Below are 25,255 nucleotides of genomic sequence, written 5' to 3'. Positions count from 1 at the left end.
TATATCACTCATTCTTGCAGCACAGTGAAATGGAACTCCTTATGTCTGGATTTTTTATTGATATTTTAGAATACAAGTGAAGTATTAGGAAGGCTGACTTACATGCTTTTAAATTCTTTTGCTGTAATTTTTCCACTCCATTTTAACTTTAAATAAAACCATTTAAACCATTAAAAATATAGATAGATATTTTTCCCCAGTGCTCTGAACCTCTGTAACAGAGCCATAGGATCTTTTCTGGGGAGTGTGCGTGCGTGTGTGTGTGTGTGTGTGTCCTTTTACATATACAGTATATTCCTGTATACATTATCTCTATCTAAAAATTTTTTATATGTTACGTTTCAGCAGCAAATTCCTCCTGCATGTCCCCAGTCACCCTACCTTGTAACTCCTCTTTGCCAATGGTGCTTTTGGTAGCACCCACTTGTAGCAGTGAGTCTACAGCTCCTCTGTGGGCTTTTCCCTACAGTAGAAACTTTGAGAGTGACGGCCATTGATCCAGGGGTGTTCTCCAGTTCAATGGTGCAGGATGCTTTAATTTTCTCCCTCTGTTTTTTCCCATTTCGCAGGGAGTAACCAATTAAAGGAGCTGTCCACTTGACTGGTACGTCGGGATGCTGACTGCTATGTTTGCATTTCTCAACTCATCCAGTAGCCAGTCTCTTGAGTGCAGCGAGATTTAGCAGATAGCCCCCTTCCCACCCTACTCCTCAAGTCACCATGCTAGCCCTGGTTTCATTATTTGTTTGACTACTGCATAAATTCATCATCATTTACAGCTTTTGTATTAATAAATGTTTGAACTATTACTCAAAAAATGATGAACTGGGTGCTTGTGTGAGGGATATGTGACCAAGTTATTTAAGTCTCCTCCTTAAGCTCTTCTCATTTTATCCTGCTGCCATTCACACATATTTTTAAAGTCAGCTACCCCATTCCAGTTTTGTGAGTGATGTCTTGGCATATATTGTATTAACTGAATTGTTTTTAAGGTTTGTACTGATAGATATAAAGTCTGACCAGTGACAGTGCCTACAAAACACAAATGTCTCTCGAAAAAAAAGAACACGTTGATAGTTGTCATGACCAGTTTGAAGGCAGAAAAACTCATTTTGCAAGCAAAGAGCATACCTGATCATACCGAGTTTTCCCCTTTCATATAGATGTGGTGCGTTACATGTAGGAGATCATATTCTGTCCATCGATGGCACCAGCATGGAGTACTGTACGCTGGCAGAAGCAACGCAGTTTTTGGCTAATGCGGCGGATAATGTCAAACTTGAGATCCTTCCTCATCACCAGACACGGCTAGCACTGAAAGGCCCAGAGCACGGTAAGAGAATCTGTAGCACCAAATGCCTCTTTCTCTTTCTTTCTTTTACTTTGCCTGCCCTTGCTGAATGGCCAAGAAAGCTATCGCAGCAGTTTTGTCTGTAAATGTTGTTTCAGCTCCCCATATTTTGCTTCTGCAGTATCTGAGCCAGGTCTGTTTTCTCGGTATTAATGTACCCTTTGAGATTCCTATGGCTAGAGAGGGAAATGTTTTGCTAAGAAATGGTCTGCATACTTGTAAATGTACGTAAAGCACCTTGTAAATACATAAAGCACCTGTTGACTCTACTGTTGCAGTTGTTGGGGGGGCTACAAGGTAATTCAGTAAATGAATCTCTAAACTGCTTCTTAAATTTAGAGTGGGGAAGAAGAACAACAGCCAACTTATTTTCAGCATATTGACTTCATAGTCTGTTATGATCACTTCATTAATAACACCTGTTCTCACCTAAAATACTTAACCCTCCCCCCCATATTTTCTCTTTTTAATGACATTATTGTTTATTTGCTTCTTGGATTCATTGTCAGTGCTTATGGAACTGGTTTGTTTGGAAACAGTTCCCTAGATCACAGACCTTTTTTTACACTGATATTTATTTCATAACAAACATTCTTGAATAGAATGGCTTTCCATTTTCAAATCAAATATATATATAAAATGTGTGTGTATTTGAGCATGGAGACTGCCTGTCTTGTCTTGTCTTCTGACTCATCCTGAGAAAGTGGCTAATTCATAGTATCTATAAATTCAGTCTAAAATAGTGCACGTTGATGAACATCAAAGAAGTAGGGTTATCAAATACGCAGAAGAAGGGTTATCAAATACACAGAGAATAGATAACTGTGTTGCAGCGTGAACCAGTGGTATTATTTTCTGTGATACTGTACTTCTACCACTTTTAGACTAAGACAAAATTTCTGAGGCCTAGAAATGTCAGTGATGGTAAACGTTCTTGAAAACCTATCTAAGATCCAGGCTGTCCCTTGATAAGTGATGCTCTAGTCAGCTTCTTGAGAGTGGTGAACATTGAACTAGTGACTGAGGAGACACTAGTTTCTCACAGATCAGGATGAGCAAAAAGTAACCCTTGTGATTCCATGTTCTTCCATTGTTCATCTCTTTCCCTTTTCTACTTAAAGCTGTTAGAAGGGCAAGGGAGCAGAGAATGATACTGCATAGGCAAAATGAGATGGAGACCAGATTTAAAACAGATTGATGCTTTTCATGTGCTAGGCACCTTGACCCAGTGTAGATGCTTAGAAACATCAATGCTCTTGCTATGCCAGAGTTAAGAACTGGATGATGGAAAATCATGCCAAGGTGATCTGCAAATGATATATAAGAGCATCTTTTGGAGAAAAATATTCCTAAGATAATAAAATTGCTTTCTTGAGTAAGGCAGAATAACTAGGATGTTTACAGCCCTTCCAGCCCCTCACCAGGTGATACTACTCCAATATGATGACCAATTCAAGATATAACATGCTTTATGGAAGCAAGTACCCTCTTGGAAACAACCTTTCATCAGGTGTAGTGTGGCCTAGAGGCTGCAGAGAGTAAAAATCTCCCTTTATGTGTCTGGATAAGCTGAGTCATTAGGGCTGTATCTGTTGAGCTCAGTTACTGCTCTTGTGGGAACATGTTAAGAATTTTAAACAGACAGGAAGGTCAGTATATAAAATAAATTGAAATTTTAGCCCTGAAATAAAATAACAGCACTATCAAAGATCTGATTTTTTCATGTTTTTTTTTTTTCCTTTATACTGTTCTGCTGACATTCATTTCTCTTGCTGCCCCATTAGTTTTATGTTTGCTGTACACAACTCTGGGTTGAAATAGCTCAAATTTCCACTAAATTACTATGGTTACACACAATAGGATTTTCTTTTACAGAACTTTTGTTGAATTGGGATTATCCTTCTACAAGCTGAGCAAACTGAATATGTGTACCTTCCCACTTTGTAGGACATTTTTATCTCTACTCTCAGCATGAAAATAAAACATTTTTTAAAAGTCTCAAAGACTACCAGATAATTTCCTGCTGGAAGCAGTCTTTTTAATTAAACAAGGCTTACAGCAGCTTGAAAATAATGAAAATCCACCTGGCCACATTGTTCTTATCAGATTTTAATTTTTGCACCATTGTTAAAGTTCAGAAATCTCTCTGTCTGTGTGTGTAATCAAAGAGACGGTTTCATCTGAGAAGACGTGATGAGTCTGTAAGATACATATGGCCATAGCAGGCTGCTGCTGCTGCTGTTTCTGAGACTTCTCTGGCTTACATGAGATCTTCCAAAGTCCCTGAGGGTAGTGGTGCCAGTGGGCTCCAGGGGCACAGGCTGGCCTGGTGCCAGTGTCACACCCCTCCCTCACCTTGGATATCTGTTATGGGGGAAAAGACAATGCTTTTGATTGAAACACGTGCCAGGGCACAGCAGGGTGCACTCAGGGAGGGACACAGCTCCGGGGAAATCCAACCAAGGGCACAGGGTCAGATCTGGCAGTTCCAGGGCCTCAGGGTCCCCACCACCCCGCCAGGTTGCAGGGACATAATGGGCCCCTGTGCTCCCCTTTTCCTCTCCCTTCCCTGGTGTGCACTGTAGTGACAGGCATTGCTTTTGAGTCAGAGGAGGGTTAGTATCGTCAGGCAATTAGCAGACCATTACTCATGTAATATGAAAGGAAACAAAAGGATGTTTTCCTTCTGACACAGCACAGTGCTTGCTGTGGTGGCTACCCTCTTCGCCCTTACTTTGTCTCATGGAGTAAGATGTGAACACAAGGTGTGGGTCCAGCTTAAACACTCATGGTTTTGGGCTACTGTTAAAATCGAGCATGGGGACATGTGTGTCTGCAGCCTTATAGGTATAGCAGATAGCAGAGAGACAGGTAATATAGCTGATGGGCCAAAGATGCCACCTTCTCTTTCATAGAAACTGAAAAAGGTCAGGTTTAGATTAGATGTTAGAAAGAAATTCTTTACTGTAAGGGTGATGAGGCACTGGAACAGGTTGGCCAGGGAAGTTGTGGTTGCCCCGTTCCTGGAAGTGTTCAAGGCCAGTGTTATAAGTAAAATGAAACTGAGTTGAAATATAGCAATAAAAATTTATTGAAGATTTATAGAAAATGCAAATAAGCAAAACAGCATGCTGGGCGGCCGGGGAGTCCTCTGCTCCACTCGCGGCACGCAAGCGCAGTAGGCAAAACCAGTAATTTTTATTCCCTTATCAGTTTCCCTCCCATTGTCACTTGCTGTCCTCCTATTGGATCCGAGCTTTGCAGGTCTGGTTCTGTCTGGTTTTCCTGCAGGCCCGTTTCAGTTGCCAGGTGCTTTCTCTGTTTTTTTTAGTCCTTGAGGCCTAGTGTGTTTCTCCAGATGTCCCTCTTGGATACTCTGTATCATTCTCATTCTTCGTTACTTTATGTGTGTGCTCTGAAACAATAAGCTTTTCAGAAAAGTAAGATACAGAATACTTATTCAGCAAAGCACAATAATTTGTCTTTTCAGCTTAAGAACTGCAAACTACATGTTTATCAGCTTATAATGCTGATAGATTAATGAACTATTCTACAATTTACAGGCTTCTAACCGTAACAGAACAGTGGTTATAATAACATATATATATATATATAAGAATATAACATGCACTGCAATTTAATGAGTAAACTACTATTACTACTAATTTGATGAGTAAATTTAACTACTACTACTTATTACACCAGGTTGGATGGGACTTTGAGCAGCCTGGTCTAGTGAGAAGTGTCTCTGCCTACAGCACTGAGTTTGGAAACTAGATGATACTTAACGTCCCTTCCAACCCAGACTGTTCTTTGATTCTGTAGTATGGGTGAATCCCTTGGTGTTTTAAGACAAAAATTCAGTTTGAACTGTTCCTTTATGGTTCAGCAAGGATAGGGACATGCTGAATTTAATGATGTCATACTGTATTTAGTCAAGGGTGACTTCGATCACTTTCCTTTAAGGTTTGACACATCAACTGAAATGTTTCACATTCTCTTGGTAAATACTGGTCTTCACTTTTGATGTATCCCAGATTCCACATACATAGAATCAGCAATCAAATATAGTCTCAAATTTCATCCAGCAAAGGATCATTTCCAAGTTTTGAAGATCAAGTTTAAAAAAAACCCAACACATTAAATTGCACTTCCAGCTAATCAATAAGACCTTTTGTTTTTACTAACCAGATTTCAGGATAGAGTTTTCCAGCTACTGGCCTGGGGAAGTCATTTGCTGCACAGAATAGCATAATATCAACAATAGATGGTGGCAAAATTAAAATGTCAATACAGTAGATTGAAATGGCAAGTAAGCATCTTCATTCTAGGCAGTGCTATGTATAGTACCTGGTTGGTCTTTTTAAAGTAGATGAATGTAAACAGAGACTTACTAACCTTCAGGTAGTGGTCCTATATAGTAACTTAGCATTTTCTAAGAAAGTTTACAATCTCAGCTCCTATGCCAGAGGGAGATTAGAATTGATTCAGTAGTCATCTTTTTTAAAACAAATGCAAAAAGGCAAAAATCCACACACAATAAGAAGCATTTTTTCTGAGAAAAAATATTATTTCTACTCCTCAAGTTATCAAGCCCCTGATAAGAAGACAAGACCAGGTTATATTTTATTTTAGTTTATTTTATTTTCAATTTATTTTCAATTTATTTTCTTTCTTTTACTTCTGTTTTTTTTTGTCTGTGCAATTCAGTTACTTTTACCTCTTCTCTGGTCCTTTTGTTTTCTGATTTTCCATCATCCCTTCATGCGAGCAGTGAAGGTTCAAAGAAGCAACAGGCAACTTACCTGGGATTCGTGTGCCAACAGCCACAGCAGCCTCCTCACCTACCAGCATTATAACACCTACCACCCTGACCATTGCAGGATGCCAGCCTTGAAATTCCAGAAAGCGTCTCCTCAAAAAAGCCTTCGTAATGTTCCACACTTTTTCCTGCTGACATACTCTCCCCTCCTCTACTTCTTCCTCCCTCCTCTCTTCTTTCACTCATACTTTTCCCATTTCAGGCTCTGAAATCTTTTTAGTTTTATAGATGCTACACTTTTTCATAGCCATGCCAAGGTTATTTCTGACATTTTGTACCTTTTCCTTTCTATAACAAAGCAGGTTTTGTAGACAGGAAAAGGCTTGAAAATTCTGAATGAATCAGCTCTTCTGCTGTATATGAGTAGACCATTAGATTTGAGTAGTATATATAAAGCACGATTTTTGAATGCGAAGCACTGCTTACAAATCTTTTGTCAGAAATTATGTACCACAGAAAGGCATTTCTAAAATCAATGTATCTAGACATAGTAATCTGCCTTGGTTTGTGGATATGTGTTGAAAAATTTAATTTAACATGCTTCACTTAAAATAAGCTGTATACTATGAATGTACTTTTAATATTTACGTTATCTTTGTTAGCTTCCAGCAAGTATTTTCATGAGATGCTGGCTGTAACTTTTTTTTTTTTAGGGTCACCTGTGTGGTTTAATGTCTTTGTTACTGGAAATGCACAGACCATTCCTGTGTATCATACACAGCATATACATACAATGTTTGATTCATTGATGAGTTATAGGCATGTGCTGCACTCTTCCCAGAAGACTGAGTGCTGTATGCCAAGTGTTTGATTTCTTACAGCAGCTCTGGTATCTTCATCCTTCTCTCCTACCTCCATGAGTGCATACAGCCTGAGTTCCCTGAACATGGGGACCTTACCTCGCAGCCTCTACTCCACCAGCCCACGTGGGACAATGATGAGGCGGAGGATGAAAAAGAAGGACTTCAAAAGCTCCTGTAGGTGGTAACAACGTTTGCTCAAAATGTGCATTGAATGGGTGGAGGAGGGGCAAGATACAGAAGAAAAGGTACACAGTACCTTAATTATATATATATTTATTCTAGACAGGAGAGAGAACAATTGGAGTTTCTGTTGGATGTAGGGAAACATCAGCATAAAAATATTTGTCCAATGCTAAAAGGAGACGAGCAGATATCATGCAGCAATAACTATCTCGTCTGAAATATATGAAGGAATGTTTTCTTCAGACAGTTCTGGAAGAGTTTGTTGTACCGTTACCGAATTGTTTTTCAGATTCCTTTTTCAACTCTTCCAGTTTCCATTAGGGAATAGAATTCATAGCTCAATAGTCAGAAACATATTGCTGGTAAACTCAACCAGCTATCACATTATGGAAGGTAAAGAGCTTGCCACAGCACCTCCTAGGTAGTTCTGATGATTAAAACTACACAATAACCTGTACAGTTATTTTTGTGAGGAAGAGCAACAAGTAACAGTAAAGACTAAATAGCCTTGTTTGACTAATCTCTGGGCTTCAAAGCATGGATTTCCTGTGAGTCAGTGATTCCCCAGGGCTGGGTAGATACATTTCAGGCTGTTCCACTTTGTATATTATTGAGTATTGACAGGGCAGGAGAGAGTATGGCTGTGTCAGCATTTTGTGTCCTAGACTCCATGTATGTGCCACCTCTCCTTTTGGCTTGTCCATCTTTGCGTGATCCTCAGCAGTTCTGTTCCTCCAGAGCAGGGTGAGAACTGCCCTGTAAATCATCTGCTCTGGTTAACAATGCTCAGAGGTCCGCTCTGGAAGAACTGAGGTGCTGAAGATTTACAGCACTGCTGCCCTGTTTTAAAGATTCCCCATGTCATAGCAAAATCTGAGCAAATCAGCAGCCTTTAACTAAAGCCAGTCACTAAGGAACTGTGAGGGCACGTTAGAGAGGAACTGAGGTTTTGCTTTCTTGCAGTTTTTGTTGTTTACTTGTTGTTATTTCTTTCATAAAGCAAATATTTTTGCATAATATTTGTCTGTAAGTGCATTTTTTGTTTTTAATCTGATCAGCCATTTTTCACAGCTCATCTATTGACATGTTAGCTTGTAATGCATTCTTTGGGTCATGGGGAGATACTGTGTCTGTCGTGCTTTGGTAATAGTACAGGTCCAGGTCTTACATGTTCTCATGTGCACATAAGGAAGAGTAGTAATATTACATTAGTAGTAATTGATTGAATATCAATTTGAAAATCAGTGCAAAAAATAGTTCTTCTGTTGTGCTATATTTTAGCTGTTCAACAAAGGGTGAAATCCTGAAAGCTAGTGCTGTTATGTATCTTGGAGACAACTGTTACTTATTAAGTTTTACAGGTATTTTTCCTTTAGGGAAGCCTTGCCCTATGGTGTGTTATCTTGCAAAGACTCAAAACAAGGCCAGTGACAAGGCATGCAAGTGTGACAGTAATATAAGCACTGCAACCCACAGGAAAGATTCTTCAAGTCAGAAGGCCCTGGGAGCGACAGGCTGATATGATTAAACAAATCTCGAGCGAGGAGAAGCTAGAATGAGGCTTTTTTTGTGGGTTAGTTTTTTATGCATTTGCATTGTGAGGTCTGGATATAGAGCATTACAAAATAGGTCGAACTGGCCCCATCACTGAGTGAGTCTGTGCTTCACTACAAGCAGGGACTTCATCAACAACCCTGAATCAGAACAGGCTTTGGAGGAATTGGCTGGCCTACCAGGCTTGCTTCCTCTTTCTGTGAGCCTGCCTATAAGTCCATGCAGAGATCTTTACTCTGTTGTTAGACCTATACCCATGCTCATGACAGTAATAACAATAAGCTTAAGAGACCCACACTACTCTGAGTGTGCTACAAGTGACCATAATAGATAAGATCTACTCCTGTACCTTTCCACTATCCAATGACAAGACTTAGAAAACCTTGCATCTCTCCCTTTGTGGGAGACTCATGAGAACCAGGTAGATTGACTGCTGTGCTTTTCATAGAAAAGGAATAGCCCACTCTCTTAATTTTAGTTGGAAATTTTTTTTCTTTAATTCGATTGGATCATTTGAGGATTGTATTAATGTAACTTTTAATAAATCTTTAAGGATGTCACTTGGGAATAAAAGTATGTAGGGTGCTATAAAGTTTGCATTGCCAATTATTTAAGGAAATTTGCATGAAGCAATGTGACGGTGAAGTGCAATGGCAGAGAGGGTTACAAGAGTCTTATGACCATGATTTTACAATGATTGCATTCATTACGCAGATCTTTCCAAACATGTGGCTGTAAAAATTGAGGGCATGCCCTGCTGGCACATGCTTTATTTATGCCACTTGTTTTCAATTTTTATTCTTCCACCTCTTTTTTTTGTTTGTTTCAAAGTATGGTATTCATTATGGAAGCACTTAGATTATTTTGGGGTTAAAGTTTAAATCCTGAAGTATTTTGTAAAAGGTCCGTATTAGTAGTTGAAAGTGAGGCATAATTCATATCAATTTACAATACTAGGGTTGCATATCTGGTAGAAATTGGAGAGGCTGTTACACATGCATGGGTGTTGTTTTCTCAGCAGCTACCAGGAGAAATAGTGAACATTTTGCAGTTTCTGGAAGCATAATAATCCATGTATTTTGAATACATCTTGCTCTGCTTCTCATATAATGACAGGAATAAAAATAACAAGTACATAGTCTTCAAATTCAAGATCATTATTTATAAAACTGCAGGGCATACAGCAAACCAACCCCCAGGACTGTTGCTAAGAGTTAGACAAAAACTATGCAACTATGCTGAAATGTACCTCTAGCAGTAGCAACCAGGGTTCACTGGAAGTCCATATACATCCATGTCACTTTTTAAATCAGGGAGACTGCTTCCTGGCCTGTAAAAAAATTCTAATCTATGAAGGAGCCAAAAAATGGAAATGATTTTTGCTGCAGTTGTTGTTGAGTTACAAACCCAAACATTCTCAAAGTCATGGTTTTGGGTACCTGTTACATTTTATAAAGGCTTAGCACATAGCTATTATTACATGATTTGGAAATAATATTTTTATCTCTGCTTTTTTTTTGTTCCTGTTTCTCTTCCATTTTCTTTGAGAGTGGGAGGATTTCCTAATTGTCACTTTTAAGTGTCGACATCATCAAAATGTTTATCAGAGTTTTAAATCCCATACCTAGTGACTTTATTTCCCAAAGTGAATCAAAACTTTAGCTGTCCTAAAAGTTGAAGTAAATTTTATGAGACATTTAGGTTCCTGATGGGGCGTTATAAAAAGAGTAAGAAAGTTACAGAGTCAGGTAGATACCATACCTGCTGCATGGGGGGAATAGACACATAAGTGATGGGAAACAAAGATGAAGCTGTCATTGCCAATTGTGCCACATCCGTAAGACTTTATACAAACTTTCAGAGCAAAAGTCTAATGTTTGCAGCGCCAAAAATACTTTTATAACATCTGACATCTTTGTACAGTTGTGCTAATAGCATATAATGTCAAATCAAGAACTAATTTTTTCCCACATCTGAGAGAAAAAAAAATCCATTTGTAAACTATTCTTCAGATAAACCATGAACTTTTACCTAATTCTTAGTATCTATTGCAGGCAGCAAGGACTCTTGAGAGAAATTAGAGGTGCAAAAGTAATGACATAGGTTATTAACACAGAACCATTCCAAATCCTTGGCGTTGGAGGATTATCATTGATGAATGGGAATTAAAAAACTCGCACTTTCTGTGTAGGACATAATAAAAAGCAGTAATTTGTCACGGGGGGAGGAGGGGAATTCAAACAAAATATCTATCAAAAATAGATATTTAAACAGAGATCAAGGAAGCAAAGGTTCAATCTTCTCCTTTCACAGGTGATTGCATTGAATCTCAATGTTGTTTTTATCTTGATTTGTTCTGTACTGCAGCCTTTCATAGAAAGAGTGAGAGGGGGTAAATCTGGAGAACCGAAGTAGCTGCCTGTGTTTCTTGCAGAAGGGTCCCCCAGTGGCTTTGAGAGACCCTAAAGAACATTTTTCTCACAATATCTTGAGATACACTTTTTGCTAAAACAGTAGGGTTTGTTCACCTTCCTTACAACATCCAGTTAACCCGACAAATTGCTGACTTGTAGCAAACATGTAAAAGAAGAAGGAGTCCTTTCTTCTTGCAAATAAGCCTGGTGCATGTGCTTTGTTGCTAATAACAATGCATTGCTCTGAGATGTTTAAAAGAGCTCGTGCGAATTGGTCTGAATAACAGCTGGGCTTATGCCTCTAATTCCCTTAGCTCCTGGGAAAATTCTGCTTATCCACTCCTCAAACCTAATGCAAACAAAATTCAAGGATGTTCTGAGATCATTTGGGTGGGGATTTCAAACACATTTATTTTACTCAGTACAAGAACTGTCTTTTTGCATTCTAACGTGCAGCCAGATGTTTTCTATTCTCTTATATGTCATAACTGTTTACACGTTACTTATAAAGTTTAGCCTTAATTGACTTTAAAAGAGATGTTTCATAAAGTCATTGATTTACTGTACAGATTGATTTTCTCAAAAAGCGATGAAATTTCCACTGTGTATGAAAGTCTTTCCTCCTGGTCTGCTCTGTTTTATAGTGTCTTTAGCCTCTAGCACTGTTGGTTTGGCTGGGCAGGTCGTCCACACAGAAACCACAGAAGTAGTGCTGACAGCTGACCCCATAGTAGGGTTTGGGATACAGCTCCAGGGTAGCGTGTTTGCTACTGAGACCTTGTCTTCTCCACCTCTCATTTCCTATATTGAGTCTGACAGTCCGGCGGAAAGGTGAGGTTCTTTCAATTGACTGCTAAGTATGTTTTGGTGAGTGTTCCTCGGGGTACTTCGGGCTTGTTGCTTTCAATTTGTGACAAATTGCAGGGCCTTGCTCAGTGGAAGTGGGGCAAGTTCTTATCATCCACAGTCCTCCACCAGGAGACTGGAAGCTGTATTCGTGCAAAAAGAAAAAAAAAAAAATCAGAAACATCACTGATGTCAAAATACTGATAATTAATTGTGTCATGGGGGGAGGCTATGTCCAGCTCTGTTCAGTTTTAGTACGGAATCAAATTTTAGGGGATACCAGAGTTTTGACTTGCTAATTATTTCATTGCAGCATTTCAATTGCATTGTTATGCTTACATATGTATTTAATCATGTAATGAGAACAGTAGTAGTTTCACAGACAAATACTAGCTGCCCTTTCACCTGCATCCCAGGGTCAGAGTCAGAGGTGATGTCCATGGGTGGGCTGAGGGCATGAAGACCCCTCTTCCTGAGTCCCAGCACCTAGAGAGTACAGCCCATACTGGGAGTGCTCGATACAGTCTTAGTGTGAAGGGGCAGCAGCTTCTGTCCCCCTCTGTGCCTGGGTAGACTGTTGAGCTGCTATGCCACAGTTCTCCTGCAAGGTTACTGTTGAATGTGTTTGATCAGATGGCTTGTATCAGGAACTGTGTGGCCAGTAGGGCAGTGATCATCCCTCTGTACTCAGTACTGATGAGGCCACACCTTGAAGCCTGACTTCAGCTTTGGGCCCCCTATCTAGAAGAAAGACATTAAGGTGCTGGAGCATGTCCAGAGACAGACAATGGAGATGGTAAAGGGTGTGGAGCACAAGTCTTATGAGAAGTGTCTGAGGGAGCTGGGGTTGTTTAGCCTAGAGAAAAGGAGGCTCGGGGGAGACCTTATAGCTCCTTCAACTATCTAAAGGAGGTTGTAGCCAGGTGAGGGTCAGACTCTTCTCCCCAGGTAACAAGTGGCAGTACAAGAGAAAACAGCCTCAAGGTGTGACACGGAAGGTTTAGATTGGATATTAGGAAAAATTTCTTTACTGAAAAGGGTAGGCTGTCCAGGGAAGTAATTGTCATGATCCCTGGAGGTAGATGTGGCAATTCCACACAGAAGTGATGGTCTTGGCAATGCTGGATTAAGTGGCTGGACTCAATGATCTTAAAGGTCTTTTCCAACTAAATGATTCTGTGATTCTGTGATGTTGCTGGTTCTGGTAACACGTACATCTGATGATTGTTTTGTATCATTGTGTACCAAGGTGTGGGGTGCTGCAAATAGGAGACAGAATAGTGTCAATAAATGGTATTCCAACAGAAGACAGCACATTTGATGAGGCCAATCAACTGCTCAGAGACTCCTCTATCACCAACAAGGTCACCTTGGAAATAGAATTTGATGTTGCAGGTATGAATGGCCCGTTATTCTGTCTTGTAAGAAAAATGAAGGAATAAATCCGAAGTACATTGCAAGTATACAAGTATTAGGCATCCAAGGTGGAGGCTTTCTTCTCACATCTGCACCATTCAGTTTGCAAGTGACTTACTTGAAACGTGTGTCTTTTTGGACAGCTTTCTCATTTCACATAGCCCTGCAATGTACTTCAGAATGAAAATAGAAATGACAGGTCCTGTAGTAAGACCTGGTGACTGCCCCTCCCCTGAAATATTTCCAGACATTTTTCTGCCCTGAGATAGAAATGTTCTGCTGAGTGGAGACAAATCATCTACAGGCCAAATACTGAAATGTTTTGCTAGACAGAAGAATATCATAAAAGGGTGAATAAACAGAAAACTCTGAGGAATTTTACGTATAGTATGTCAAACCAACAATCTAAATAAAATAATAGAAACTGAATTAATAAAGGCAAGAAAGAATCATCGTTAATGTTTCTGGTGAGTATTATTACTAATGGCTTTCCTTTATTCTGTAATGTGTATATGTGTATATATATATATATATATATATATGTATACATATATACACGTGTATACATGTATAAAATACCAAATTGTATATATCAAACAAACACACATTATGTGTGCACTACCAAACTGTGAATAGCAAAAACTATTAAGACTTGTCTTAAATCTGACAGTAGCTCCTTTTTAGTCATGACAATGTCAGATGTTCTGTATTTTTGTATTTAGTGTGATTATTGGTTTTGATATTATGAAACATTATGTCAAAAGTAGGCTAAAGGTTCCTAGTGTAATTCTGTATATTCTTTAAGTGTACAGACATCCATCTAGTATAACATTAAAAAAAAGTCAAATACAGTATGTACATTCATATATATAGGAAACAAAATATTAAAAAATAAGATATAATAATAATGAGAAAGTCACTTAAATACACTTGAAATCACATGTATTTTAGTCCCTGGACTTGTTTGTGCTTCTCCAATTTGCTCCATGATAACAGACTCATATTCATGGTTAGAGTCCTCTGCCACATGTATGTTTGTATTTCCACAGCTGTAAATTTCAGTTATTCCTTTTCAGGCCAAGGGTCAAACGTTCGGTAGCGGTGGTGCTGAAAGTCAGGACTCAAATGCAGTGCAGTGTGTTCAAGAGGGCTTTTTCATCAGCTCCAGGCACTTCTCTGTTGCTGATGTTTTGATTCCTTTTCTTCCCACTAGATGTAAAATCCATGGCAGTTACCTTAGCAGACAGTTTAAAAAGTATTAGTCCTATAGCAACAAAGGCCTGAAATCCTTACAACTCAATCTCCTGTCCTTTTAATTAAAATTTATCTGCCAGCAGTAAAATTTTCCCTTGTGCTCACAGAACTTGTATATGAGCTAAAAACCTGCAGTCTCAGCTGGCTTCTAGCCTGTGCAATCTTCACAAATTCGGTTAAACCTTTAAAATATTGAGTTACCATGAAATTAACAGTGAAGTTATAAATCATACTTCCTATGTCCTACCTCCTTCACTTCAGCACCCGTGTTTCATCCGTGCCATGTGATTCTGATGTGATTTCATCAACTTACACATATAGTTCCATGCACTTGGAATTGCTGTGCCTTATAAAATCTAACATTTTACATATATTTTTATAGAATCAGTTATACCAAGCAGTGGAACATTTCATGTGAAACTACCAAAGAAGCATAATGTGGAACTTGGCATCACCATAAGTTGTAAGTAAAAGTGCTTATTTTTCAGACCATGTTTATGAGATAATCTGCAGAGAGGAGCTTCTGTGGCTACAGACTTATGTTTCTTTTGGTATAAACTTCTTTTTCTGCTTTTTCTCTGATGAAATACCATTCTGTAACATAGTTATACTTCCCTTCAAATAGTTGATGAAGTCAGAAGTTTGCCAGATCTAATGCTTGACCTATTCCTTCAGGCATAGTACAAATTTAACTCCCATTAAAATTATTTATTTGAAAAAAAAAAAAAAAAAAGAAGTCAACAGAATTAGGTCCATGCAAAAGTATTTACGTATCTGTGAAGTTCAAAGCACAGGTCTGCCATGGTTTCTCACAGGCTCTTGAACAGAAACCCCACTGAGCTCAAGGGTTCTCACAGGCATGAGGATTCGCATACATGGGGTTGTTTTCTGCTTCAGAACCCAGAGGCTCAGTCTGTAGAACTAGTGGGCAGTCCTGAATGTGTGGGTCACGTAGCAAAATCCCCTTTCACTGGGGATTTTGGGGATTGATAAAGAAGGTAGCAATGGTCTGCATTAGCCCGTTTCGCAAAAAATATTTGTTAGTGTTGTTTGAAATCAAAGTGTTTCTATACTTATTTTGTTAGCAGATAGTAAACGCTGTGTTAGGACTGGATTTTGACCATGTAAACTCTGGCTTACTGTGTTCAGCCCTTGACAGAAGGAAAAGCAATCCATATCAAAGTTAATGGGCTTGTGCTTGACACTGCAGAATCTGGTGTCATCCGAATTAGCATTCCTTTGTGGTTGGAGCCTTTCTTAAACTATTAGTCTTTCTTTGGAATTATTCATGTGTCTTGGGGGAAGATTGTGCTGTGACTTGTATTCTCAAAGCTTTTACCAGCACAATAGAATATGATTAATCAAAAGTACAGCAGGGTACTCGGTGCTAAGGATTACATCTGAGGAACAAATGAGAGACACTGCAGGCCTGTTTGCTTGCGTTGCACACTTGAGCGAGTAATTGTTAGACTCTGTCAGATGTGATGTGATGCTTGAAGCAAAATCATGGGTCTACATGTATTTATTTGTGCAAATGGAAATATTGGGAAATGAGAAAAGCTGGAGTGAGGCTGTTCTATTTAAATGTTATTCTTTGGATCAGTAATGGTTTGTTAGATTACTGAAAAAATAGGGTCTTCCTAGTAATTTGATTTGTGTTGCTTTTTGGAATTCAGACATATTGTGCTTTTTTTTTTTTTTTTGTCTGTAGGAATAAACTTTTAATGGAAAGCTAATGTTTTTGGAATTTAGCATTTAGCACTCCTCTTCCAAATTTTGCATACTTTATTGACTAGGAACTCAATTCCAAAAATTAGTGCTTTATAAAATCAGTGCTTTATATAATCAGAGTGATATATGATTCTCTGTATACTGCAGAATCTTTAATATTTAAATTAAATTTTCTGGTATATATAATAATCTTATAGTATTAATAGTATTTGGTGCATATGAAATCTATCTAGAATTAATTATTTACTTGGTTTTAAAGAGTTCATACTAATAACTGAAAGTTTGTGAATTTGCTTGGTAGAAGTCTTAAATTGCTGCATTTCATGCTTGCTTTTCAGTACTTTGCTCTGTTCTACCTAATTAACTCCTAAATGAGGCAGTCTGATTTGAAGAATATAAGCATTTTATATTCATTTTGTCAAGTTTTTATCAGAGCACTTCAGCACGTTAGCATGCCATTTATTACTGATACTGTCAGAATGCTATATGATTTCTTTTAAAAAACAAGTACTAAGGGAAACTTTGCAGAGTTGGTATGACCAATCTTAAACAGGGGTGATGGAAGTTATCAGACCAGATGATCAGATTTTGGACTTGATCTGTTTAAGTGCTACAGAACTGTTTCATACTCTCTCTTCTCAAGTTAGGGGAGTTAATGGTGAATGAGAAAGTACCATTAAAACATTACAGAGAAACACCTGTTTTACTTTCCATATCCCCACTTTAGTTAGGGATTTTTATGAGAAAGTTATGAAATTACCTGACCTGAGAGACAAGACAGACGTTTTTTGTCAAAAGGGAAATGTAACCTTACCTTGGGTTGGCACCTGAACATACAGCTTTTTTAAGTCCAGGACTTCTAAGTCAGCTGTTAGGAGTCAGACACCCTGAAACAGGAATTTTTTTTCTTTCTTTGTGATGTTTTGCTTCATAATAAACACAAAGTGTGCCTGCATGGAGTTACAGCCAGGTACTTGAAGGCATATCTGAGATGACACATAACACTAACAACAATTAAGCTAATTCATGGTCTTTGCAAAACAAGGCATGTAGTAGGGGAAGAGACTTCTTAGTTTCAGATTTATTAATGCAAGAGAAAAATAATAGAAAAATAATAAAAATCCCCATAGATAGCAAAACGCCACAGAAAGCAAGACAGAATAAAATTCTTGAGTACCATTGTTAATGTTAATTTAGGGTTTTGGATAGTGCATGACAGTTACCTCACAGTGGGCCTTGCCCACTGCTACCTTCATACACACACTGGGCTCCTGTCGTCCTTCCCTTATCTCTGCAACATCTGTTTAATTTTTCCATTAATAGATATGCTCAATAAAGACTTTATTTCATAGTTTGCAAATACAAGTGACTATAGATTTCATGCTTCAGATATGGTTATTTTCACACCCAGTTACCTGTTTAGAGCAATTAAAATGTCTCAGTTCTTAAAATTATGTAATCCATATAAAGTATGACATAAATAATATATCATAGATACTGATAATATATATATTTTTTATATTTGTAAAATAATATACAATATAGAAAGCAATATTCCTAGTTTTATAACAGAACCATTCCCTAAAAGAAAGATGGCTTTCAAGTAGATCTAGTAGTGTTCAAATCTGTTTCATTTGCCGGTGACATTGATTTTAGACCATGTAATGGAATATAGATTTTTTTTTTTTTAAGATACATTTTTGAGGCAACTGACTGCTTTATTGTAGAGTAATTTTTTTGAAATACATTGAATGATATCCAATAAAGTGACTTAGTAGATTAGTAGATTCTGGTAATTGTAGATAACAGCTTTTTTTTTTCATTTTCTTTCTTTCTTAAGTAAGATTCTGATATCCTTACTGGTGATGAACTGTAGCACTTTGCTTCATAAATAATCTTTCTGAAGCTAATGGAACTACTCAAGGAATAAGAAGCTGCAAAGCTGGTAAGAATATCAGAATCTCACTGAAATAATCATCAGTTTTTCTAAGTCATTTTGACTAGCAACTATACTATAGTCTCCTTTATTGGTTTTGTATTCATTGAACTTTCTTTCAAGTGGCAGGGGACAGGCAGGGGAAGTGTAGTAGCAGAAGTAGGGTAGAAACCTGGTATGGAGACCTAGGATCATACAGTAATTTAAAGAGAGAGAACAAACAACTTGCTTAAGATCAGCCTTTTAGTTGCAACACTGAATGTAGTTAGTACCTGTACAACCTTACGCACTCTTTGGTCCACTTGTAGTTCATACAGACTCTGTAAGGTCTCTACAAAAACTGAACATAGATAGACTAACAGCTGGATCAGGGAGGAGAAAGGATGAGATCTTCGTTGGACAAGCAGAAGGGGATAAGGAGAGAAAATGAGTGGAGAGCCATAACAGGGAGACAGCAGATGAGGAGAAAGACTGAGCTGTGATCAGAAGTAGGTGCAGCTGGGACTTGAACAAGAAGGCTGGACCTGGCTGAGTGGTAAGGTGCTTTGTTTTTAATAGCCTCTTACAAAAAAAAAATTCTGAAATTAAACATAAAAATGATGACTCGAAGCTGTACAGAACACTTCAAACTTGCGTTAAAAGCGTATCTTAATTAAATGGTCAAATACTGCTTTCTCCCTGGAACTCTTTATTAATGCAAGAGAAAAATAATAGAAAAATAATAAAAATGCCCATAGATAGCAAAATGCCACAGAAAACAAGACAGAAGAAAACATCTCTCCTCTGCACTCTGAGGAGAGATGAAACAGTGTTGTGTAACGAAGGGGATGGAGCATGCATTATGAATGAGGTAGAAGATTGCAGAAGAACAAAGGATGTGATCTCATGGTCAAGATGGTTTAATGTTGCCTTGGAGAAACTAGGGTGTTTTTTCTTTTCTCTGCAATAGACTTGTGCTGAGACAAGTAATTTTTGGGGGTGGAGATTTTCCAGAGGTGGCTGCTTGATTTTCTGCAGAAACTGTTGAGATCCTGGGGTCGCACTTGCAGAAAAGCTGAGCATCTGCAGCTGTTGCTAAAAATGCCAGTAGTTGTGCTTTGGACATAGAAGCTGTTATATTCTACAAACTGTTGTGAGATATAAAGGCATGGGTGTCTGAAATTGCTCACTGATAAGTGTCATACTTTGACCTAAATGTTCCTCTGTTTCCTTTCCTTATCTGTAAAATCACTATAATAGTACTCAGTCTTCTTGCTGGGAACAGCATCTGTTTGCCAGTATTTGGAAGGCAGTCTTAGGCTGTGGCGATCTACAGTACAAAAGTTGAGGAGATAATTAGTGATTTTATCTCTGCAATACAACTTGACTAGTTTGTAGTAAGTATGTCATGAGCACTGAACACTAATAAAGCAAACTGTGGTGTTCCTTCTTGTTAAGGGCTCGTCAATGTGCGGTAATTCATTCCACACAAAGATGTGTTTGGTGCCTACAAAAAGGCTTTCATCCACTAGACCCAATTACAGCCCAGGGTAACTGACAAAATACTGTTGGTAAACACTTACTCAGTTTGAAACTGTGCTATCTTTGTATGCAATATCATACCCTTTGCATTCACAGGTACTCTGTGGCTTTCTACTTTGAGCTATGCTCTTTCCCCCATTTTGGTCCTTTGTCTCTTCTTTTTGCAACAATAATGGACCGTTTTCTTAAGTGCTGGTATTTTGACAAGACAGTTTCATAAAAGTATTTCAATCCTCAAACCCTAGACTGCAGACAATGTAGAGTGGGTAGCACACAACCTCAGAGACTTGTAAGGCAACCCAGAGGGTAAAAACATAGAATTAAAAAAAAATTCACCAGAGTGATACTTTAAAATTTTAAACAGATGCTGGTTGGTGAAACAAATCCAAAGAATTCAAGAAAATCATGGAATTGTTATATAGGATATAGCTGACCAATGGCATGAAAGTATGATAAACAAGCTGTGAAAATTACCCATCTTGCAAAAAGGTAGTTATGGTTCTCTAAATTTCAACATAGGCATTTCCTGAAAGCGTGCTATTTCAGACAAGTTTCTAAAAATTCTTGAAAGTCCCTGTATGTCTGTCTTCTGGACTTTCAAGACATTGCATTTGAAATGTGGCTATTTAGCAGTTCTTGAACAGGTCCTTTGGACCTTCAAAGTCTTTCTTGACCAGGGCAGCTAAGGTTAACAAGATCGGTTGGCATATTGTGCTGGAAACGTCACTATTAATTTACCTTGTAGTTGCTGTAGGTGAAGATTGTCATTTTCCATCAATGAAAAGATTCATGAGCTGCTAAAATAACTGATATCAGGATTTTGTAGGTGATCCTCCAATATGGGCAGCATTTTGAGTGATTGTCTGTTAGGCATTGGAACGTAATGGAAAAGTACCTTCTGTGAATGAATGCAGGGGGCTCAGTACACAGACCAGAAATGGCTTGAGGCAGTCAAAGAACCCTAAATGAGCAATGTCCCTTAGCACTTTCAGGAGAACTGAGAGCCTTATACCACTTGGCAATGTTTTAGTATTAGCATGCTCTTTGTTAACAACAGTCCCAAAAGTCAACCTGTGTTCACCACACGGACCACCTCCTGCCCAGAGCAGCTGCAGGTGGCACACTTCCCAGTGGTAGGCAGCATGTGCCACACAATTGTCTAAAAATGTGTCTTTTCATCACCCACAAGTTCTAAAACCACTACTTACCATATCCGATCTTCAGTGCAGTCTTCGGTCACCAAATGGAAGAACCCCACAGAACAATGCATTCAGTGAAGCCACTGCAAGAAACAGTCCTCTGGAAGCAGTCAGTAGTTGTTGTCTTCCTCTGGGGTAGTTAATTGCTTCCTGTGCAACCAAAAGTCAAGCAAAATTGCTGAGTGAATTTCCTGGCCAACAGAAATTTGTCAAATATTTTTTCACAAGTCAGTAAAGAATTGCAGTGACTGGCACTGAAGAGCAAAGCATCCTTTTAACCATGAGGGACAGATAGAAGATTAAAGTCGGATACTTCCAAAAAGAGATGAGTTAGTTGTGCAAAGAGAGGAGTGGTGAGGGGTTTTACTAAATTGACCATTGCTGGAATTCCAGTGCTTTTAGTAGGTATCCCGAGTACAAAGATGGGAAAAGTCCACAATGCTTAAGGCCCAGCAGCAGTATAGGGGGACAAGGTTACTCAACAAAAGAGGCACATGTTTACTTTGGAGGAAGCAACGACTCACAATGAAGCAAGCATCCATGTGATGTAACCTGCATCTGTGCAAACACGATAACTCTGCATCAGCCCAGTGGTATGTGTGACCACTATCCACAGCATCTCATTTACTGTGAAGTATATCTCTTCTCACCTAGGAATCATTACCAAATTTGTACCTCTGCCTGAAGCACTGGGTGGGACAGAAGTGGATGTGAAGAATGTGGGCTGGCCCACTCTAATGTTTTGCAGGAGCAGCTCGGTTTGGTCAGGGATAATAAATAATAAAACAAGATCTATTCTGGCAAAGGATCATCATTAGTGCTTGTGCTGAAAAGTTCTACTAACAGAAAGTCTTCCTTATGTGTTATAGCTACACAGCATTTTATGATAGATCATTGGAGCTGTACTGTGATATCTTGACATGGTTCAGTCCTGGTCTGTCACAGAATCCAGACACATCAGACTAAGTTTACTTTGTACCAGTCACTGTAATTCTGGAATTTTCTAATTTTTGAGTCTTAGTAATGCAGTCCTACTAATACGTTGCTGATGTTTGTTTTATTACATGTACATACAATTTAGGGGGAGGGGAGGAATATAATACAGGTGGACATAATTAGCTTATCTAGATATCTAGAAATAAAAAAAAATGCTTGTATGTATTCTTTATTACAGCTCCATCCAGCAGAAAACCAGGGGACCCTCTGGTTATTTCTGATATCAAGAAAGGAAGCGTTGCTCACAGGTAAGACATTCTGTAAAAATCTATTTCTGTTGTGAAGCCAGCCAGATTCAAGTTAAACAGAGGGAGATTGTAAGAGATTACTTTTTTTTGTTTGCTTGTAAAAAACAATTAAAAATTTAAAGTCCAGCGTATTAAGAAATAATAGTTTTAAAAAATCCATCTCCTTTCTGAAATAATGTTCATACCTTCTAAGATATCTTTCTTTTAATATTACTAGAATTTCATGTAAGCTTGTTCACTTGTTCACAGGACTGGGACACTTGAACTGGGGGATAAATTGCTTGCAATAGATAACATTCGACTTGACAATTGCTCAATGGAAGATGCTGTCCAGATCCTTCAGCACTGTGAGGACCTTGTAAAGTTAAAGATCCGCAAAGATGAAGATAATTCCGGTATTAGCAATGAGCCTATTGCAGAGCCTTGTGTTTTTTCAGGAGTTTTAGAAAATAGGGGTTTTCTTTTACATTTAAATTTTAGTAAAATGTTTTTTCTAAATATGTCTGTTTTATGCTACTGATGATCAGAAAATGTCACCTAAAAAGAATTTTAGTGGTATATAAAGTTTTGAATTTTCTCAATGGCTAGGTGGAATGGAGGAACAGCACTGCAGAATGGGGTTTTCAGTTCTCTGGAAAAGGAGTTTCCCCACATGTGCAGCCATATAAAGTTGATCTTTTCTTATCAGAGTGTTGAGCAGAGTGTTGAGATTTTCTCTGCTTTTAATATTGGAATCATGGTTATCAAAGCATGCTTTGTCCATAAACTTACAAATTTGTTTTCAATATGACTGTTCACACGCTTAAAGGTAAGTAGTACTTTACATGATGTGCTAAATAGCTGATGGAGGAGCCATGTCTGATCAGCCCAGTAAAAGTAAAGGACCTGCCATAATTTTGCACACCTGGAGATAATAAAGTGAGTTCTGTTATGTATTGTAGTGGCAAAGGAAGTAAGACAGTTATAACTGTCTTATAAGACAGTTATAACTGTAACTGCTGGTATTTGTATTACAGTGTTATACAAAAGCATGAACTTCTCTTTAGCTCTATACAGTTTACAACAAAAAGGCACAACCTGACACACTTTATTGTTTGAAATCAGGTGCAACTGTTGAACTGGTGTTTAGAATTGGATTATAACTCTCTGTTCCTTTAATTGCTTTTGAAAGCAAACCAGGCATCTTTTCTGTACGATCAGTACAAAGCAAAGGCAGATGCATTTGGTACCTTGTGCAAATTGGCTTTCAGAAATAAATTTTGATCAAAAAAGGGAACTGCCAGTGCTTGGCAGGATATTGTGGTTAGGTCCCCACAAATGATGAGGTGGGATTTGCTACACATAGTTGGTCCATCCTGGACAGAGGTTGTCCAAACTGACCATGCAAAGGGATACCTGACTGACAGTTTCTTTGCAAAACTGAGCAAACCAGAAGAGCAAACTGCAACTACATTTGGCAGAAGATTGACAGGAAGGAAGTTTTGCTTTTTTTCCTGCACAAGAGGGTTTTTTCAACTGTTCATCATATGTAGGATCCCTCCTTCAAATTCTTCCCCTCGACTGGAAGACTCTCATTATAAGCCTGCAGAGAAATTACCAAAGACTGTAAGAGAGGAGCATGAGTCAGAGCCGTATAGAAAAAGTAGTAGCTTCTCCCACACTTCTGTTTTTCCTTCCTCTCTGTCTCTCCAACTCCTCCCCTATTCTGTTCTGCAGACAGTTGTATGTGTCTCAGAGCTATGTTCCTCAGAGTCACTGTGCAGGTGAGGCCAGCAGCAGGGTGGTGCGTGTCATGTGCTCCTCGAGCTGTGCTGCTCTTTGCCCTTTTCACTGTAGTGGTCAGACGTTAACTCTGAAGAGCAAGAGACTAGTGAACAGAGCAGAGGCAGTGCAGCACAGAGGATCTGTTTTAATTAAATGTGATTTCCAAGAATTACCCACAATTGCATTGCAGGAAAGGAAAGGTGGAAAATCTCAAAACCATGAGACCCACAACCATGGTTGTTTATTATATTTCCTCCACAGATGGAGATATGTTTTCAGCAGTTTTTCTCTTTTCTTTTTTTCTTGCCAGTTTCCCAAACAGGACAATTTTATCTCCAGATTAACCTAATGGCTACCACCCTTTCTTGAATATCAGCATTCTTTGCTTTCATGGCAAAACTGGCCTTCACGGTGGATTCAGGCCACATTGGATAGCTCAGATTGCTGCTGCCTGGAGAGCACTGAAGAGAACACCATAGCATTCTGCCATTAATTTTCTGACCAACAGCTAACCAGAAAACAGACATAATGGCTATTAAATTTTCAATTATCTTGGAGGGTTACTTTTCATCCTTCAGTTAAAGTCATGTATCATGTCAATGCCACACCTGTGTAAACAGTACCAGCATTAGATCCCAGGGGATTTGTGGTTGTTTCATAAATACTTTCAGCAGCAAGGAAGAGCTGCCATTCTTCTGCTGTACAGTGGCAGCTTGCATGCTAGCCCACTATATGCCAGCCAGGGGCTTCCAGTGCCATGCTGAGAGTTGGGTGCTTCTGGAAAGAGCATGTCCGATAAAGTGCAGTTAGTGTAAACTGTGCCAAAACACTGATGACAATGCCCCAAGTAGGCATGAAAATCTCAGTATTTTTTGCTGAATAAACACCACTAATTCTTCTCTCCTTTGATTCTCTGCGTGTACCATTTTCTTTATGTGAATAGCAAGGAAGAAATAGATTGGAGTTGGGGTGGGGGGAAGCTAAAGAACTAAATGTTCTCAAAATTGGGAAGAAACAAAGTAGCTCCAAAGATAATGGTCTTTCTCCACCTCTGTTTACATACAGTATTAAAAGAAACCTTTGCTAGCGATGCAGGTATCTTTCTTCCTTTTAAAGCTTTTCTGTCTACAGGAACAGAAATGAGAACATATGAATTTTCGAACTTGTCTCAGTAACATTTATGGAATGTGCATCCTAGACATATTCTGCATTCACTG

At 38.6% G+C, this 25,255-nt stretch overlaps 1 protein-coding gene across 11 annotated transcripts in view; it reads left to right on the top strand.

Moving 5' to 3' along the window:
- Window positions 1–25,255, top strand: part of GRIP1 (glutamate receptor interacting protein 1) — a 323,422-nt gene that overhangs the window by 274,725 nt on the left and 23,442 nt on the right. For 8 of the 11 annotated variants that reach the window (XM_027884704.1, XM_027884706.1, XM_027884701.1 and 5 more), the window contains exons 9-15: window positions 1,164–1,333; window positions 6,995–7,150; window positions 11,772–11,958; window positions 13,223–13,368; window positions 15,026–15,106; window positions 22,205–22,274; window positions 22,524–22,669. In XM_027884704.1, coding sequence (XP_027740505.1) covers window positions 1,164–1,333; window positions 6,995–7,150; window positions 11,772–11,958; window positions 13,223–13,368; window positions 15,026–15,106; window positions 22,205–22,274; window positions 22,524–22,669 — 956 coding nt within the window. Of the gene's footprint in view, window positions 1–1,163; window positions 1,334–6,125; window positions 6,282–6,994; window positions 7,151–11,771; window positions 11,959–13,222; window positions 13,369–15,025; window positions 15,107–22,204; window positions 22,275–22,523; window positions 22,670–25,255 lie in introns of all 11 variants that reach the window. The other 3 variants (XM_027884712.1, XM_027884702.1, XM_027884703.1) reach the window with 3 other exon arrangements.

Source organism: Empidonax traillii, unplaced genomic scaffold (assembly GCF_003031625.1).
Source record: "Empidonax traillii isolate 1590-97213 ecotype Southwest subspecies unplaced genomic scaffold, ASM303162v1 scaffold153:size895095, whole genome shotgun sequence".
NCBI classification, from domain to species: domain Eukaryota; kingdom Metazoa; phylum Chordata; class Aves; order Passeriformes; family Tyrannidae; genus Empidonax; species Empidonax traillii.
This window is presented reverse-complemented; position numbering and strand designations above follow the sequence as displayed.